A 19,931-nucleotide genomic window follows, 5' to 3' on the forward strand; every position below is an offset into this window, starting at 1 on the left:
TGTGTGTGTGTGTGTGTGTGGTTCTGTTGCAGTATGAGCAGAAGCTTGCGTCACTCCCTCACTCTCTGGCACTGCCTCTCTGCCCCACTGACGTGTTTAGCCTTGATCTCAAAACGGGTAAATATGCCAGAACCACCTGACACTACTGACAGACACTCGAGCGAGTGAGTGTGAGTGTGTAGGTGCAGGTCCAGAGGGTGATGGCCCTGAGCCTGCCTGAGAGTTATCTCTCTGGATGTTCACAAGGTGTTGCTCAACCTCCGATCTGCTGTGTGCGTGCGTGTGTGCATGCATGCCTGTGGGTGCTTGGCAACTGTGCATTCCAGACCACTCCCTGCTCGACGCGGCTCTCGGCACACACCGCGTGAGCAAAGCTCGACGCTGCTACTCCGCAACCTCCAACCGTGTTCAGCACCGGTAAGCACACTGAACGGTGTCTGCGAGCGAGCCGGCCCCCTCGGAACATCTGGGGGAGGGGCTACACGGGTGGGCCTGAGCTGGGGGCATGGCCGGTAGGACGGAGGAGGATCGCAGGCCGAGGTCACCGACCAGCAGTGACGAGGAGGCGGGGCTAAGGAAGAGAAGGAGGAGAATGGTTCAGGCATTCCACAGACTGCCACCACACCAAACAGGAAGTGCATGAGTTCCCTACTCTGTGTGGAGGGAGAGAAAGAGAGACACACACACACACACACACACACAGAGAGACAGAGAGAGAGACAGAGAGAGAGAGAGAGAGACACACACACAGAGAGAGAGAGTGAGAGAGAGACAGACAGACAGACAGACAGACACACACACACACACACCGAGAGAGAGAGAGAGAGAGAGAGACTTTCCTTTGTGTTGTTAGAAAACATTCAGGCAACAGAATGACAGCAGCAGCAGCAGTGGGGGTTGTTGTGAGAGGTATGGTGTGGAATGCTGCTGTTTTCTATGATATGCCGGAAGTCTTTCCATCTCCTGGGGAAGATTCAAAGAATGTGTCCATAGTGCCTGTATGTGAGTCCTGCTGACTCGCACGGGTGTGTGTGTGTGTGTGTGTGTGGGTGGGTGGGTATGTGTGTTTTAGCACCACGTTCTATCCTTTTGTCCTTCACAAACCTGATAGCTCTGGACTGTCGGAGTTGCTGGTCTGCACAGTATCCGTCTGAACCTCCCGCCCAGTCTTTCCCGAGCCCCCGCAGAACGACACTGCTCCGGTTGCCCACCCCATCTTTTCCCGTAAGGCAGCTCACTTTCCTCCTGCATCCCTGTGCAGGTTCTACCCTGGGCCCCGCCCCCTTCCTGCCAAGAATCTATCCCCGCATCCGTCGTGTTCGGCTCTGGCCCCGGGGGCCGATTTCAATCCGCCTCTTCTAGCGTCAATCCGGCTGCAAATCCGCACCCCCCTCCGTGCTCCCGTCCCCTGGGCCGGCCCTGGCGGCGTGCCCCGGGGACGCGCGCTCCTTCCAGGCAGGTTCCAGCTGCAGCCCGTGGCTTTTCCGCTCGGTTCGAGAGCCTCTCCCTGCAGGAGCGGTTAATTGGGCGGCCGGCAGGGTCACGTTACGGGCCGACGGCGCACGCGGCACTGCGCGCGCGTCCGAGGGCCCGAAGCTCCTGGTTTTTGTCCTGTAATGGATATGGGCGCGGCGGCAGTCTCCTGCTTGCCTTTCCACCGCACGTAGCGCGTTGCGAAACGCGGACACGGCCTCGTCGTGACGGCTCTCATTTATTCTAAATTGAGGGTGGGGTGGGCGCAGAGCCCCGCACACACACACACACACACACACACACACACACACACACACACACACACACAGTGGAGCAGAGAGAGAGAGAGCGAGAGGGCAGCAGCAATCTTTCCTCCGCCACTTCTAAGCCACTTCCTGCTTTTGAGTCGGAGCCCAACCCCCCATGACTGTTCCTTTATCCCCGTCTGCGTGCCGATTTCACCCAGCAGGCAACAGACGGCCTGGCCCCTTCGTGCGCGCACGTCTCCCACATCTCTCTTCCTGTCTCTCTCTCTCTCTCTCTCTCGCTCGCTCGCTCTACCATGCGATCCTCCTGTACTCTCTGTTATTGCTCTTCCTTTCTCTTCTCTTCCATTACTGCTCTTTGTCTTTTTCCACTGTTCTCACTTAGGCCTGCTTCATCCCACTTGCCTCTCTTGCTTGGAGGCCCCACCCTTCGGTTTCAGGGATGGGCCTCTCTCTCTCGCTCTCTCTCTCTTTCTCTCTGTCTCTCTGTCTCTCCCTGCCTCTTCCTTTCCCACCCTCTCTCTCGCCCCCTCCCCCCCCCCTCGCTCTCTCACTCTGCTGGCTGTTAGTATCAGTCTTTCACAGCTGCTACACACCAGAGGTGTCTGTTCTTCAGCTTCTATACACCCGTCCACACGCGTGCACACCCACACACACACACATACTCTATGGCTACTTTGACACACTTTGTTTCTTTTCAGGGCCTTTGCTGGAGCATGGTAGTGTTTAATTATTTTTTTTATCACTTCCCCAAATATAAGAGAACCACCAAAGACACCCCCCCCCACCCCCCACACACACACACATCCAGAATTACCCTCCAGTTCAGCCGACGTGGATAGCTCGGTGATGCAGAAAACGAAAGGTCATCAACCACCATCTATAACGACCTCGTATGCTCGATCAGCCACGGGATGTGCATGGCTGGTTAGTCTGCCGGGTTCTGATAAATAATCAAGAAGAACCAGACAGACGCTGCAGCCCAGGCCAAGAGACTAATCTCTCGATAGAACCGTTGCGGAGGGGACCAGCGCACGACCCGTCGTCACATGGTAATTAGTCAGGTTGCTCCAGCTGACCAGTCTGTTCCCTGTCTGGGAGAGACAGAGAGACACGGCTTATTCTGCATCTGTCCCCCACTTTAGTGCTGTCTCAAACACCTGCGATCTCTCTCTCTCACACACACACACACACAAAGGCTCCGCTGTTTGTTGTCAGTGCATCGAGCAAGACAAGTAAAGACATGCTTAGTTTTTGCAAAAAGGAAACCGTTGTGTGTGTGTGTGTGTGTGTGTGAAGAGACAGATACTGGTCTATTTAAGTAACAGGCCTCACTGCAATGGAATTGTTCATGTTAATGTTTTAATAATTTCAGATTAAGTCAGATGTTTCAATCGAATCAAATCTTCATTAAAATTAACCGTGGCTGCAAACCAGTCCAGGTACAGGCACAATGTTATGGGTCAGAATCAGGCACCGCACATTTGGCAGGTGCCGCAAGTCAGAGGACAGAGGACGTATACCATCGCAGGGTCCCAGCCTGGGCTCGGTTCTGTGGAGGCTGTAGTCGTTGTTCCCCTACACGCTGTCACCCCCAACCTCCCCCAAGAGATGTCCCCCTGACTGTCCTCTGCCCCCTCTCCTTTAAGTGTGGGTCAGAAGCTCGCCAGCAGCGAGATTCGTGGGAGATGTGAACCTAGTGCATGTGCTTAAAGAGGAAGTGGACAGATCAGGTCCTCCCGAGGTGCGAGGCAGCCAAGCCGAGCGCAAGTGTCTCTCTGATCCCTCAGCTTCTCACTTCAGACCATCACTCTCACATTAGCCCCTGTGTGTGTGTGTGTGTGTGTGTGTGTGTGTGTGTGTGTGTGTGTGTGTGTGTGCGTGCGTGTATGCATGTGTGCATCTGTGTACTTTGTGTGTGTGTGTGCGTGCATGTATGCATGTGTGCATCTGTGTACTTTGTGTGTGTTTGTGTTCGTGTATGCATGTGTGCATCTCTGTATATCTGTGTACTTTGTGTGTGTGTGTGTGTGTGACTGAATGTAAGTGCAATTGCAGCCAGAACTCCTTAAATAAGTCACAAAAAAAAAAAAAACGATCAAAAACCCACAGAATGAATATTCTGTAGGGTCATGTGATTAAAGATGGGTTATAAGTCACTCACCACAAGGTATAACAGATTTACTAATGGGGAAAATGCCCGTATTGGTCCGCCAAACATAGGTGCTTGGAGGAATTTTGAAGAACCACAGTGTGGGGTTTGGCGGTTCGGGGGAGGGGCAGACTACAAAGTTAACCTCCAGACTTTAACCTTTGCTCTCAATAAAGACCACAACACAGTTGCTGAACTTCTCTGGACAGGGCAGATAAGTCGCCTGGGATAGTGAGTTCTGGATAAACAGGTCAAAGGTTATATTGCAGTGCCTCTGCCATGGAGGAATTACACCAGAATGCATCCGCGTTGAGGGAGGAGACTTCCAGCCACTGGGGAAAAGCATTATACCAAAGGGGGCCCGCCACGGCTCCCGGGCTCGTGGGCACTCCTGGTCCCTCCAACCCCGCATTCCTGGCCGTTTTGGAATCAGCGCCCTTGTTCACGCTCGTCAGAGCTTCTCTGGCGCAGGGACTGCCTACCGAACCCGTATGTTTAGAGGTTTAGGCTATAACTGTGCTATCATCACTGATTACGTTGCTGCTGATGTATCCCTCGGTCGGTACTGTTCTTCTTCTGTGGTTTCTACCGCCGAGCGTTAAGTCTCTTGCCCTCTGCAGACATGGAGAGCACCCTACAGGAGAGGAGAGGTACTGACAGCGCCGTGTTGGCTGTTGGCCGCGAGCCCCCTCGCCAGGGCGGGGAGATCCCCTCAGGGCGCTCCGAACCGACAGGAGGTAGAACCACACGGCATCGTCAAGCCGCCTTCTCATTCACCTGCAGCCCGTGCTGACAACCTCCTTGTTAATTACGGAATTCTTGCAGGAAAGCCCGAGAGGGAGCTGGGCCGCGTCGGAACGCCACGAGGGGAGAACGGAAGCGCGGAAGGGAAGGCGACGGAGGGAGCCGCACAGGAGGAGGAAGAGGGTGGTGGAGAGGAAGGCGAGGGGTGCCACGCCAACTCCACGATGTGCAGCGTAACAAACACAGGCCAAGAGAACGGGGGGGCGGAGCCGGCCGCCTCTAACCCCTCCCCCAAGACCCCTAGCAAGTCGCCCTCTGCCAATCGCACGGGCAGGAAGAATCAGGTATTTTGAGTCATTTGCCTTCATCTCCTTTGTTCAGTGGTTCTGAATGGGAACTGAGACTAGTTGAGCTCGGACCCCCGTCGGTCTGCTAAATTCTTCGGATTGTGGCATTTTGTCCCTCTGCTAGATGTGTTCCAACAGCACCGTGTTAAATGCTAACACCTGCAGATTGAATTCACTAAAGAGGGCAATTTCTTATTCACGATGGAATATTTATTTACAGTGCGTGTACTGCAAACAGCAGGGAGATGATATTGTTGTTGTTATAATAATAATAATAATAATTATTATTATTATTATAACAACAACAATAATTATTATTATTATTATTATTACAGCAAGAAAAGAACACGTTTGGTCAGAAAAAAGCTCCAGATGATCTTTTCCAGCCTCTGGTTCCTCTTGGAGGGGCTCCCGAGGTCCCGCTGCTCAGGTGTCTGAGGCCGCGGTCCGCTCTGCAACAGATGAGCCGCAGCACGCGCTCATTATGCCCTCTTAGTCCCCCTTTTGTCCACAGCCCTGAGAGCCTCAGCCAAAACGCTCCTCTGTGGGGCAGAAAAACAGGTGTTCGGGCCCCCCACCTCCTCGACAGCAGTTGTAAACGCCTCTCAATCCGTTTCGCTGCAGGGCCCTTGCGGGTCCCCAGAGACAGATGCGCGGGACACTTGTTGCGGCGTGCAAACGGAGCACGGTGCCGGGGGAACACAGCGCCTTTATAGACGGGCTCCTCTCCCCGTCTTACTGCCCCGCGTAACTGTTCCACCTGTTGCGGTTCTGCTCTCGCTCAGACTGGGCGCCCGTGTTTCAGAAGCCTCTTGGGTCTTCTCGTGTGATATTGCCGCGATGCTGAACACAGGACTGTAGTTGTAGGGGATGGTCTCTAGTCATTTCCCTGCTGTCTAGATTAAAAATCGTTTGGTAGCTGTTGAATCCGGTTTATCAGAGCAGGGGAAGCAGCAAGCCGTCACCTTGCGATGATCAAATGAGTAAATGTTAATTTTTTTATAAAGAAAATACTGTGAAAATACTGTGAAAAGAAAATATAAAGAAAATACAGTGTTGTGTACTGAATTGTCTCAGTGTTACAACAGCATTTTACTTCAGTTTTATGATTTGAAATAAACAGAGTGCGATGGCCCTTTATGTATTATTGAAGCTTGTTTGGCTTGTGCAACACAGCGAGAGGGAGTCCTGGCCGACAGTGGTCCAGGAGTCGCCTGTCGCCGTCAGTCTGCCAGGGCGCTTGAGTCAGAGTTTAACCTCCCAGGCCAGTGACTGTTGCCCGGACTCTGCCCTTGTAAGAAGTGCTCCCTGGGGTCGTGGGTGCGCTGTGTCTGAACACTCTGTTTCTAAGGCATGCCTGTCTCTCTCCATCACAGGAAGTGAAAGAACGCTCCAGTTTCCTGTGCCCCCTGTGCGACAAGAACTGCGTCACCCAGCACCAGCTCACCATGCACATAAGACAGGTACAGAACCGAAAGGCACCATGGCGACCAAAACCTTAGCAACACGGGGCTCAGTGACGACGGGTGTTGCATCCGGTGCGAGACTGGGCTCACCAGCACTGAAATTCGGGTCCTTGGTACTCCCAAGACCTCTGCTCACCGATGTCGACCCCTAACGCTCTTCTGTCCCCCACACGTCCTCAGCACAACACAGAGAATGGAGGCACAGACCATTCCTGCAGCATCTGCGGCAAGGCACTGAGCTCGGCCAGCTCGCTGGACCGTCACATGTTGGTGCACAGCGGCGAGAGGCCCTACAAGTGCACAGCGTGCGGACAGACCTTCACCACCAACGGCAACATGCACAGGTAGCGTGCGCGCCTCCCGCGTCCAGGCCTGAGGGAGGGGGCGTGGGGAGCGAAAAGGGGAGGGGCTCGCGGAACTTCTCCAGGGGCCGTCACAGCGTAACCTTTTGTAGCGTGTTACGATGAGATTTCAGGGTTACAGGTTGCACGAGAAAAGTGCCGGATTGGCTGTTCCGTTTCTTCGGTTTTGTAGAGGAGGCGGAGATGTCTGCAATTCTCGTATCGTCCTCTCCAGCTGGGCGGCTTTGTTTGCTAATGTTAGCAGTTGAGCTTTCTACCTTTCTAGCATTTCTGTTTTTAAATCCAAATTGATTATGGCCAACAAGAACTCGACTCGTAGTCTTTTCACCCAAAATGACTCAGATAACCAAAAGCCATTAACACTGACTTATTTTCTTGGTATCAGCAAAACAAAATCAGCAAATTGACAGAAAAAGAAAATCCCTGAAGTGACTACAGCCTGAATGTATCAGCAGCCTTGCAACCCCCTAGGAAAAAGGGAAATTAGTCTCGTCACCTTCTGTCAAGATGGTGCCAACACTTAGTGGAAGCCTCTGTCATGTTCTCACTGGTTTTACGTAGGCCTGTTGGAACAGTAGACCCACTTGAAGAAGGCTCTTTAGAACTTTTCACTGGTCTTTTCACAGTGGATCCACTGGTCCGTCGTTTTTGTCTGAGCTGCCTAGCAAGTGCAGCATTCAGCATGTGTTCTTTCTCCTGTAAGAAATTGGGAACGTTTTGCGTTTTGCTTACGGAGAGCCGTCTGGGCCGTTGCTTCCGCTCGGAGGTGCAGTGTGGAAACACTCTCAGTTGTGCATCTCTAGACCATCTAGATCATCTCACGAGCCCTCCCATTTTTTTTTTTTCGACGACCCCCCAGGGGTCGCGCCTCCCAGTCTAGGAACTGTTGACCTACAGTAACCGTCTTCTTTCCCCTGGTCAGCAGCAGGTCTCACTGTGTATTCAGATACTTGCCTCGATGGTGTGTACAAACGTCACTTTTGTAATCACATTCGTATATTCCTTATAAGCAAAGATAAAAGTCCGACAGAAGATCACAGCGTTTTAGGAAGTTACTGCCTAAGCATGTTTCGGTTACTCTGCTTTTACTAGCTTGAGCTGAGAGAACATAGAGGAGTGGCAGTCTGTCTCTCCACTGCTGATGCAGGAACCTGCTTTCCCGCGTCCTGCTCTGAGGCACGGGGAGTCGGGCGTCTGTGCCCACTGATTTGTGCGCGACGTGTTTCGCGGCCTCACACCGCATCCAGGGGCGACGGAGGAGGCCTCGCTTGTCCCGTTGAGACACGCAGGCATTCCAGAGGGGGGTGGGAATGAATCTGGGTGAGCGGGGGGGTGGGGGGAGGGTTGGGGGGTTGGAACAGGATGTGCAGCGTCTTTTGGATGCCCGGGCTGCGCTTGCGGGCCAATTGCAGCACACACGCAGGGATGCAGACCTCCATTCTCTGTTCACAGACTGCTCATCCAACCAGAGGTTCAGTAATCAAAAGCACTGTAAAAGTCTAGCAAGCCCAAAGGTACCATCGTTGCGAAACGCGCGGCTGCTGGAACCAATAATTTGGCGAACTGTATTTTTCCTCGTACTCCACAGTGCCCTCTGGCGGAACTGCAGAGGTATTGCATGGGGAAGGATGTGTTCATGTGCATCAACAAGTAACTTGAAACACAGGAAGACTTTTAGAGAAGAGATCAGCTCAGTAGATCCGTGTTGGTTCCTCCTGCAGCAGGACAGAAGGCTCCACGCACAATCCCGGTGCCGTTTCCCTGCTTCGGTTCCGAGCCCATTTGCTTGCCAGCACTGCCATTCCGTCTTTTCCTTTGCTTGTCTGTTTCTGTTCCAAGCGTGATTTAGGCTGGAAGCCCGAGATAGAACACGCACAGCTCTCTCAAACCCGAGATGTGAGACGGAACAGGATTCAGGCTGTCAGGGCCACATATGGCGGGCCGGGGCCACATATGGGCGGCCATTGCTCCGCCGTACTATTAATAACCCTCCGAATGCAGAACGTAAAAAAAGCTTCCCAGCATCGCACACACTGATGCTTACCCTCCTGCTCCCAATCACGCAGGCTCTCACAGGGCCGCTGCTCTCGGACCAGAAACCGCCACTGAAACTCCACCGAAGCATCTGTGCATTTAAAAACGACCCTAGAAATGGTACTAATTGTGCACATTTGAACACCGATTAGATTTTTTTAATGTACTTGTGATAGTATCAGGATGCACTTTGGTTCCATTAAAACAGCTGTTGGTGGTAGTCGTGGCCTTCTCTTGTCTCAGACTGTGGCCTTCTCGTTGTGCAAATCTGCAAGGCTCTGGAATAGTGAAGCTGTTGACAAACCCGGAAAATAAACGACCCATTCCAGTGCATCTGCAGGTGTGCTACAGAGTGCTGTTGGATCCTGCCACTGTCCGGTATCCAAACCTCAAGGCTCGGATGCAGCAAGAGATACCCGATTGGTATTCTGCCAGTTGCAGTTTGGCAGGTGCTGTAATGAACATGTAAAGACATGTATTTCAACAATGGCACTCGATCCATATACGAATGGAAAGGTTCAGCATCCAGTTAGATGGACTTTCATCTCCATCACAGTGCCGGTGCGTCCAGACGGCATTTGTGTTTGAATAAATGTGCTTTTAGAAACAACATTACGGTATTGTTCATGTAATGTACACTGCTCCACTGCTGCTGACCTGTGCGTGGGCCTCACACACACACACACACACACACACACACACACACACACACGACCCCCTTTGCATTCAGAAACAGTACAGTTTAACACAGAAGCAAGCGGGTCTCGTTTAGCCCACGGCTACACCCGAACGTCTGGAAGCTCGTATCCCGTGGAACCTGAAAGGTGGGTTTGTTTGGCAGAAAAGGGGGGCCCGTGCACGCCGCTGCATGCCGTAACGCGACTCGCCCTCCACCCTCCCCGTCTGACCCCTCAGGGGCGGGCGAGAAAGCCCCCTGCTGGTCACAGGCAGGCCTCGCACGACTGGGCCGGCTTTAGGAGAGAGGAAGCGTCGGGTTGAATTCAAACGTTTGTTTGTTCCACAAGACCAAATGTACTGCCTCTAAGCCTGCATCGATGGCCCTGCCTAGATGTTTTTCCCAAAACACTTTCATCTGAAAGAATAGTTTGGCAGCAGGTCAACAGGTAACTCTTTTTCCATCACATTAAAAAAAAGTCAACATGCCTGTTATAGCATGCCTGACATTCTGACTACATGTCATGTGGTCACAGTGTGGGGGCTTTTGTAAGCTTTTCTTTTTAAATTTTTCCTCCAAACAAACCCCATTACTGTCTGAGATGCACTCAAAGTGGAACAGGAATTCAGGAATTCTTGGTTTGTACCTCTTGGTGTGTATTCAAGGAAATGCCATGTATTAAATGCTACAAAAAGATGAGAACATGATCTTGATAATCCACTCAGCTTTGATAATTAATACACACTCTTTTGATTGGTCAAAGATGATTCACCTTCATGTATCTAGATTTTATTTCCTCTAGATCAGTCGTGATTATAGTCCTCTTTTTTGGACATATCACTTTTCAGTCTTGTGGCATCTTAAGAAGAATCAAATGACTAAAATATGTCATTGTTGACATTGGAATGTCTGCTTTGGGAAGTCTGATTGGAGTAGATTGTTCACCTGCCTGTTGATTCCTACAGGCACATGAAAATCCATGACAAAGACCCAAATAGTGTTCCGGCTTCCAGTCCTGCCTCCCCAAATAAGCGCCGCAGACCCACAACCAAGAGGAAGCCAAGCATAGAAGACGATGGGGAGACGATCGACGAACCACCAAATAAAAAGGTGTGATCCTAAGATGCTCTCTATTTTACAACACCTTTTTGATCCCAAATTCACATTTCCAAATATCACAAAATGTGCTCGACTAGCATCTTATCTCAAAGTGCTAATTAGCTAGCGGTGAATAAATGCGTAGCAGTCGACATGATTAAATTCGCTTTGTTTCTTTTTAAAATCCTATATTGGGGATATTTCGGTTGGAAAGCTCTTTCCTTGCACCGCGTCTCAACTCGCGGGCAAATTTAGCTCATCGTCCATCTTCCCTGTTGAATTATTGAATGGTGCAGCAGGCGGGAGAGCCATCGCTTGTCAAACGTGAGGAAGAACTGCTGCACTGTCCCATCTGCTTCAAGACGTTCATCTGTAAATATGGTTTGGAGTCGCACATGGAGACGCACCCTGACACTGCGCTCAGGTAGGGGCACAAGGACCCATGTAGGTTTTTTTGCACCTGAAACTAGTTTTAGAGTTTTTTGTGGATGTAGATTCCCTCACCCATGCACCAGATTTTTTTTTTATCTTGAAATGCAAGCAGGTCGTGTTAACAAGTGGTGGTTTTTTTTTGTGTGTGTGTGTGTGTGTGTGTGTGTGTGTGTGTGTGTCCCATGTGCTAGGTGTAACCTGTGCTGCATCACCTTCCGCACGCACCGAGGCCTCCTCCGTCATAATTCCGTTATTCATAAGCAACTGCCCACAGATCCCGAGGGAAGACCTTTCATCCAGAGCAACCCTTCCGTCCCCCTGGGCTTCAGTGACCTGTCCTTCATTGACTTTTCCTGCCATAAGTTTCCTCAAATCGCTCAGGTATCAACTGTGTAAAACACATGCTTGAACTAGAAGACCGAATGATATTAATGATTTTAATAACAAGAAGAAGAAGAAGAAGTATGTCTATAGCGTACTTTAACTGCAGTGTTCCTCATGCATTTTTAAGCAAGTAAAATGATTTTAATTCTCTCACTGATTGGAAACCAGTTTAAGGTTTATTTTAATACATTAGTAATATGTGTAGGTGACATGGTTTTGTTGGTAATTTTGCTGCACACTTTGGACTTTTTTTAGAAACTCTAACCATTTGGTTATTACAGTAGTCTAATACATATATATATATTTGATATGTTTTGTAGATGGTATAAAGAGGTCTTACAGATTGTAGCAATGAGCAGGGCCTCAAATGACCTCATTTCATGTGTATTGTAAGGCAACAAGTAGCCTGTAAAAAGGCAAGCTGTGAATTTGGCAGTTTGAAAATAAAGCTGTGTATCCCCAGGAAGGAGATGGTAAAATGTCAAACGTTTTACCCAAAGTAAACATATAAATAATAAATAAGATGGGACCCAACACTGACCCCTGGGGGATACCTGAGGAAATATCACTGAAAACTGAAGTCCATTTACCCAGTTATACACACACTGAAAACATTTCAATACCAGACTATTGATGCTTATATCTTCTTAACGCTATGATATGAAATATTGCACCCAAGTCAAGCAGCAGGTCTCATTACTCTCTCGATGCACAGGGTGTCTGAATCTTAACTTTGGAACTTTGGTCTTTTCAGGTCTGGTGTGAAACGAACCTACGACGCTGCTCTAGCAAGTTCCACCGGTTTGTTTGTGAAGTCTGCAATAAGGCCTTCCCTCTTCAGGTGTCTCTGGATCTACACGCAGAGTCACACAAAGCTGACAAAGATGCCTCAGCTGACCCCCAGGACCAGGAAGCCGATGACTCAGGTGCTGTGGATCCCAAAGGGACAGCCGAACCAGTGCCCCACGAGGACGCCGGCGCTGTAAACGGGAAGAAAGGCTTCATGGAGGCGCTCGGCCTTCAGCTCTCTTCACTGGCCAAACCTGAGCGGTCTGAGGAGGAGATACATCAGGCAATTTTTGACAGCATCCATTTTATTCACGTCCAGCCTCCTGCAACAAATCTACCTCAGGAGACCAGCAGCAGTCTTGGCCTTTGCCTTCTAGATCCCGTGTCTGTTCAAGGCTTGAACAAAAACACTGGTCTCAGCCTGCTCTCCCTACAGCCAGTTCAGGGCAGTTTGGTTGTCCGGCCTGTCAGCGGCCCAAATGGAGTGGAACTGGCTGACATCCAGCAGATCCTAAAGATGGCTGCATCTATGCCACTGCTTCCAAAAGCCCCTGGAGGTCCTCTGCAGGCGGACCCCAGGCAGATGACCTCTCTCAAACCCAGGCCACCCGTGACACCTCGGTCCAGCATGGGAACCTCCACGCCGCCTCCACCCGTCATGAACGCCCAGCAGGCGTCTTCGGGGTGCATCAGCCCTGGCTTGCCGCCCCCTGCTGGCCAACTGCTCGTGACTTCCAAGCAGTCCACAGACTCCTCTTCCTCCTCAAACTCATCCTCTCCAACCAGCTGGGAGAACACCCATCTGGGGGCAGATGGCACTGTAGCAATGATTACGACATACAACCTGTCCACTGAAAATATCAAGCAGGAAGATGTCAGGGGTAAAGAGAAAGATGTAAGGACGCCAGGTGGGAAGAAAATCCCAAAGACTGAATACCCTTGTCGTTTCTGTACTCAAGTCTTCTCCTTCGCAGGAGGCCTTCAGGCTCACATGCGCCATCACCTGGGAGTCTCTCCATACCAGTGCAGCATCTGCACCTACTCTGCGCCGGACAATGCAACGTTAATGCGGCATTTACGAACACACAGCGGCGAGCGCCCGTACATTTGCCGACTCTGTCACTACCCTTTCACCGTCAAGGCCAACTGTGAGCGTCACTTGCGCAAGAAACACATGAAGAGCACTCGGAAGGAGATCGAGAAGAACATTGAGTACGTTGCCACCTCCTCAAATGCAAGTGGTTTAATTGGCGGCACTACACAGGACTTCCTGGATTCAGCTTGTACTGGTAACACCTCCTGCCGCTATTGCGGAGAAGACCTGAAGAGCTACAGAGCCCTCCAGATTCACCTGCGGACTCACAACGGGTGCCAGAGGAAACCATTTGAATGTAGCCAGTGCGGGGCAGCTTTTCTCGCCAAGCGGAACTGTATTAATCACTTGCTTAAGCAACACCCAGAAGTTCCAGAGAGGGAGATCGAGGAACAGATAAACACTCTTGTTCCCGTTACCTCTGCTGTGGTGGCCAACTCTCTTGCTTCGGCTTCAAATGGGCTTCCACACGCAGTTCAGCCTCAATCTGGCAAGCAGGACCTTAGCACCCCCTCAAGAGCGGATGACCAAGACCAGCCTTTGGACTTCTCCAGCAAGACTTTGAAAACTATTGGCTCAAACATAAAACTAGACACAGCTGCTTCCTCCCAGCTATCATCGAATGAGAGCTCAATGGAGCCCATCGATCTCTCTATTCCTAAGGTTCCCGAAGGGAAGAAAGTGAAGAGAGAGCCGGTCAGTGCCACGTCACGGTATCCCCAGGAGCTAAAGAAAGAGCTTCCTTCCCCAAGCACGGACAGGCCCTCGGGAAAGGACCCTGGGGTCCATGCACCTCTGCCACTTTCTACGCCTCGCCTTGCCTGCACTCTCACAGGGGACCTGTCCAAGCCCCTCACCACACGCCTGAAGCCGCTGCTGCCCAAACCAGCTGCCGCCACCAGTACTTCCGAGATGCCCCCTCTGGCCTCCATTGCCCAGATCATCTCCTCGGTGTCTGCTGCCCCTGTGCTGCTCAAACCGGGGATTAATACTGAGAAAAGCGAGAGAGCGATGGGCGGTGAAACACTAAATGGCAAGAAGAGTTCTGCTGGCACCGTTAATCCCAAGTTTTCTGTCTTAAAGAGGAGAGGCAAGAAGAGGCCCTTCAAGGAAGACGCGTGCGATCCTTTGGCAGCGGCCGCCGGCGGGATCGACCTGGAGTCTAGCGGAGAGTTTCCAAGTGTGGAGAAAATGCTGGCCACTACCGACACAAACAAGTTCATCCCGTACTTGCAGTCCAGCCAGGTGGACTCGGCCAAGGACGAGTCCGAAAAAGAGAAACTGTCCGCCAGCGAAGAAGAGAAAGAGGGAAGAGGGGACTCGCCGAAGCCGCGGCCGCAAAGCAAAGGGAAAAAGAATGCATACTCAAATTCTGTGCAGAAGATGAAATGTCCCTACTGCCCACGGGTGTTCCCTTGGACCAGTTCTTTACAGAGGCACATGCTAACACATACAGGTCAGAGACGCTTTGCTGGTTTATAGTACTGTACTACTGTATGTAGTAGTTTGCTTGAAAATATAGCTGGATTGTTCATTTTAATGCATTTGGCTGTAAAGAGCATGTATGCAACTACACAGACGTTTTAGCTTTATAGGTTTATACCTGTAAAGTGTTTAGTTTTGGAAGTTTATTCTATTTGTAAATTTGAACATCTAAAGAAGGGTAGTGTAGGGAGAAGTTGTTGCTGCCACTCGTTGGCTCAGCACTGCACGTGGTACATTTCAGACCTTTAAGTGCGCACATTCTGAGTTTCGTCCCCCCCAAGGAGAGAACAACCAACAGTTGTTCTTCCTTGCTAATGTATTACATATAGATGAAGGCTGCCATCTTAAACAGTTCTACTGTACTGATGTTTTTCATAGGCCAAAAGCCATTCCCATGTCCTCAGTGTGATGCCTTCTTCTCCACCAAGTCTAACTGTGAGCGCCACCTACTGCGAAAGCATGGTGTATCCAGCCGGAGCGCGCTGCAGACCCCCGGGCAACGCCCAAAGCCCAAGGCTGATGAGGGGTCCCTGGGAAGTACAGGTGCTTAGTTCCAAATACGTGATAGAGCCCCATAGCAACCCCTGCTTCCTTGTCGCGAAGACATAAAAACACTGAATAGAGTTCATTCATATTGTTGCATAGCTCTGTGGCGTACTGGATTCTGAGATTTCACTGGATGCATTCAGTTGTCTGTTATCTCTCAGTATCAGACTGGCAAAGTCTGTAACAGTCTTCTGCTTTAAGCAGCCATTGTTAGAATTTTTCTTACTTTGTTTTCTTACTTGGTCTCTTAGTAAACACTTGCTATTAAAAAGTATCTGGCTAAAAAAATTAATTGAGAACAATTAGATGACATAATGTTGATTTACAAGACCTATTTACCCTCTCAGGGTTTATACTGACATAAAGACCAGTTGGCTTACCTAGCTGATGTGACATTTATGTGTTATGGGCAATTAGTTGAACTCTGCCTCTGTTTGTTTGTAGAGGGTGTTTCTGATACTGATCCTGCTTTGCTTGGAGATGCTGTTGGTCCAAAAAAGGAGGAGAAACTCACAGAAAATGACAAGCTCACAACCGAGCAACCCAGCCACTCAGCTGCAGAGCAGCTGGACGGTAAGACGGACCTGGAGCACTCGCAGTCTCCTGTCTGCAGTACAGTGAACACAGAGAAGACCGATGAGGACTCGCAGAGCAACAAGAGCCTGGATAACGACTTTGCCAGCAAGCTCATAGAATTCAAGCTCTCGGGATCCGCCCAGCAGCAGCCCGAGGGCACGGAACCACCATCAGTAGCCGAGGGCGCCGTGGCGAAGGAGTTTCCTCACACGTGCGTGACCTGCAAGAAGACCTTCCGCCACGCGGCCACCCTTAGCCGCCACGTGAAGATTCACCTTCGGGAAAGCCAGCCGGCGGAGAGAGGCAGGAAGGGCAGGCCTCAGCTCCCGGAGCCCTGCCTACCGCCCAGTGCCGGGGCAGCGCCAGGAAACGAGCCGGAGCAGGAGAGGAGGGCTACGGAGAAGGAGGAGAGCGGCAGTGCCGTGGAGAGCAGCGCAGAGGAGGAGAAGGAGGAGGCTCAGAAAGAGGAGAGAAGCGATGAAGAAGAAGATGGCAGCTTCTCTGGGCTCGGGGGTTTGGAGGAGGAGAACGAGATGGCGGGAGGTAGAACTGACAAGAGGAAGAAAATCTGTAGTGTGTGCAACAAACGCTTTTGGAGCCTGCAAGACTTAACCAGGCACATGCGTTCACATACCGGTAAGTTCAAATATAACAACCCCCCCAGTATTTCAGATTTATTGCGGTTAATAGCTTCAGGTCACCACCAGGTAGAGCTGTCTCCACATTTCCTAGTCGTTGGAATAGAATATTTATTTTGTTTATAAAGAAACTTTATCATTTGATGACTTTTATGTTGGTTCTTGCAGGAGAAAGGCCATACAGGTGCCCAACGTGTGAACGGACCTTCACCCTGAAGCACAGCCTGGTGAGACATCAGCGCATCCACCAGAAAGCCCCAGACAGCCGAGGGGCAGAGGGCTCGGATGACCCAGAGGAAGCCAACGGAGGGAGAGATGCCAGCCCCGTGGACGAGGAGGTGCTGTGCTCCTCAGGGAGCGAGAACGAGGCAGACGCCCCTGCCAAAATCGAGCCCCAGAGCCGGGAGACGGGGGCATCCCAGGCGGAGGAGGGACAAGGAGATTCCGCAGAGGAGCCCGCGGAAAAGCGCCAGGCAGCAGACGAAGACGCCGGCGTCCAGGAGGAGAGAGATTCCACAGCAGAAGCTCCCAAAGGACGTCAAGCTATGGAGACTCGGGATGCGGAATCGGAAGCAGAGGAGACTCGCAAGACAGCCTCCGCAGACCCACAACCCAGAAGCGATGGGTGTTTCTAGTCTTATAGCTAACGCTGGAGCTGCACAAAGACCCACCGTGTGAGCAGGAGACTTGGGCTTGTTGACTTTGCGGATCTGGTGCCATACTCCCGTGATCTTCCACAAACACTAAATGAAGACACAGAAAGGCTGGCATCCACCTAGGTTTCGTCTTGCATACAGAATGCGAAAATGGAGACTAATTTTTGCAGCACAAGATAATTCTTTCTCTTGATCACTTAATTATTATTTTTTTTCTTCAAAGATTCGGATCAGTGTGAAACTGGACAGCATAATTTTGAATCAAATGTATATGACTGTGATTTTTTAAAAATTAGTCGTAGTCTTTATATCAAACTAAAAATTTTGTATGAAAAAAACAATGGTTTATATTAGCAACATTATAATGTGTTATTCTTGGGTAAATTCCAGTTTGTTTTTAGTCTACATGAGTTTTGCTTAAATTCTGCAACTGAAGTGCCTGTGCATTTCTCCTGAGAATTCTGACGTTAGGCTCCTTTGTGTTTTGGAACAGTTGCCGGTTAATTCGATGACCTGTTGTACTTTTTGCTATTGATTTGGGTGATCATTGGTCAATCATTTATTGGCAATATTTGCCTGCTTTTTTTTTTTTTTTAATCTTTTCTCTCTTGAACCTCACTTGCAGAGTGGTGATCATAGCTGGCAGTTTGACACAGTTCCCCCTGGTGGTTTGGGGTGTAAAGCCTGACATTAAGACATTGGGTATGAGCAAAAGCTTGCAATTCCACACTTATAATGCTTTTAACTATAGTTAGTTAGGAAATGCAAATATTTCCCGAAATGAGTTGAAAATGTTGAAAATGCCTATACGATCGTACTTCTGCATCGTGTCATGGAACTTAAACTCAAATATGACGTTTTGCCATCATTTCCACCGTCATAATTAACCGGAGCACTGCAGTAATTTTTGTAGTACTTTGAATTCCGTATCACAGTAACACTGAAGTCCAGTGTACTAGATTCTAGACGTGCTGGATTGGTCAGGTCCTCTCACACTTGCACTCCAAAGAAGTGTTCCGATAAAGCCGTGTGAAACCGGTAGAACATGCAAGCTTTTACCCACCATCACAGTGTCCTTGCTGTGCACCGGACAGAAGTATGATATCCACCACACTTTTGAATATATTTACAATGTGAATCCAAATGCAATTTTATATCACAGTATCATGTTATTTGTGCTTAATTCGTGAGGGTTTATACTTGAAATCGCCCTGTTGTTGTGCCCCCGGCGTTCTACAACAGCACTGTTCACACTGCGGCCTACACATCACATAACAGTACCTCAGCACTTGGTGATTCTAACCTCACAGACTTCACCCATGTGGCTCGAGGTTCTCCTGATGTCACTTAACAGCCTGAGACCCAGGGCACAGTAAAGCTGAACTCCCAAATTGTCCTCAGACGAGGGTGCAGTGTCTCGCAAGGTTAAAGACGGAACTCGCTTCACCCGAACCAGCGATGGGACTCTCAGAGCCAAACACAACTATGCAACGTTGCAGATGCACAAGAATGCGATCAAACAGCACAGCGAGGTCAACCTTCTCTTCTCGTAAGGTCTTTAACCCCCAGCCCTCACAAGGCCAAACGGTCCACAGGTTTTGGTTTAGCCAGATGGGACTTGAGAAACATTGTTTACTCTAGGAAACACGGTGAATGAAAATGTCACTATATTTGCGGAAACAAATCATTTCTCCTACTATGGTGTGCTTGTGAGTTGCGTGTGTGCTTGCTTATGATTTATGGCATGTGTGCAGAATTATATCAGCGACAAAGAACACACTGAATATTTTATGTATTTATTGATCCAGAATAGAGTGGGTGGAGCTAATCAGAAAAGCCATGTGGACTCCCTTGTATGCTACTTGGAGATAAAAGTGACTGTAGCACTGAACAATCTTGAAGTTCTTTATATGATCTTTTATAGATTGCAGTTCTGACGGCTGAGATGTTGGCCACAAATTACATTTATTATTTTGTCTTTTGTTTGCATAATGCAGCCCCCACAAATACACACGTGCGTTAACTGAATATGAAATATTTACTGAATCTTGAGTAGTTTCAGTTGAGTTTGACTTTTTTTTTTTTTTTTTTTTTTTGCATGTCTAATTCATTTGATGATTACCAACTCTTCTCTTTCTCAGGGGCTCTTCAGATTATGCATATTTACTCTGGGTTTTGTGCTTGGAAGATTCTCAATTGTGAAGCAAGCAAAGCAATCACTACACTTACAGCAAATGCATAAATGTGAATTTCTTCAGGAAACCAGCTGCCTTTGGTGTCATCTCAATGCTGTTCTTATTTTCGTTTTCTTTATCCTCTGTAATAGTGCATGTTTTACCCATTCAGATGGTTATTTTCACTGTCAAAGGGTTGCATTTGTTAAAGGGATTGCACATGTTTGTCTAATGTTCTTGTTCAGTTTTAGAAAGCTAGTGTCTTTTCCCCCCTTTACCACCATATTCAATGTTATATGACAAAAATATTCAAACAATAAACGTACACTAAGAGACTGAGAAATTGAACACAGAGGAGCGTTTGTCAAAGAATTGAGCCTTAAGATGCCCGGCGTTGACATTACGGGTCCTGGGTGGGTTTGTAGCGGCAGTGACTGAACAAATACAAATACACTTTGCATCCAAGTGCATTTCTAATAAATGATATAAATACGCAACTTACTCAAGGTACATATAGAGAGGGAAACAATTGTTGCAAAA

At 49.5% G+C, this 19,931-nt stretch overlaps 1 protein-coding gene across 7 annotated transcripts in view; it reads left to right on the forward strand.

Moving 5' to 3' along the window:
• rreb1b (ras responsive element binding protein 1b) overlaps positions 1-19,734 on the forward strand; it is a 31,621-nt gene extending 11,887 nt beyond the window's left edge. For 2 of the 7 annotated variants that reach the window (XM_081722399.1, XM_081722400.1), the window contains exons 2-13: positions 33-117; positions 4,512-4,628; positions 4,717-4,979; positions 6,359-6,445; positions 6,629-6,792; positions 10,486-10,630; positions 10,915-11,042; positions 11,242-11,431; positions 12,189-14,772; positions 15,180-15,344; positions 15,792-16,559; positions 16,730-19,734. In XM_081722399.1, the coding sequence (XP_081578525.1) occupies positions 4,514-4,628; positions 4,717-4,979; positions 6,359-6,445; positions 6,629-6,792; positions 10,486-10,630; positions 10,915-11,042; positions 11,242-11,431; positions 12,189-14,772; positions 15,180-15,344; positions 15,792-16,559; positions 16,730-17,196 (5,076 nt within the window). In that variant the 5' untranslated portion in view covers positions 33-117; positions 4,512-4,513 and the 3' untranslated portion in view covers positions 17,197-19,734. Of the gene's footprint in view, positions 1-32; positions 118-326; positions 418-2,619; positions 2,792-4,511; positions 4,629-4,716; positions 4,980-6,358; positions 6,446-6,628; positions 6,793-10,485; positions 10,631-10,914; positions 11,043-11,241; positions 11,432-12,188; positions 14,773-15,179; positions 15,345-15,791; positions 16,560-16,729 lie in introns of those variants that run through there. The other 5 variants (XM_027017029.3, XM_081722396.1, XM_081722397.1 and 2 more) reach the window with 5 other exon arrangements.
• Positions 19,735-19,931: the final 197 nt, after the last annotated feature.

Source organism: Electrophorus electricus, chromosome 11 (genome assembly GCF_041902795.1).
Source record: "Electrophorus electricus isolate QZ-2024a chromosome 11, ASM4190279v1, whole genome shotgun sequence".
In the NCBI taxonomy this organism is placed as follows: Eukaryota; Metazoa; Chordata; class Actinopteri; order Gymnotiformes; family Gymnotidae; genus Electrophorus; species Electrophorus electricus.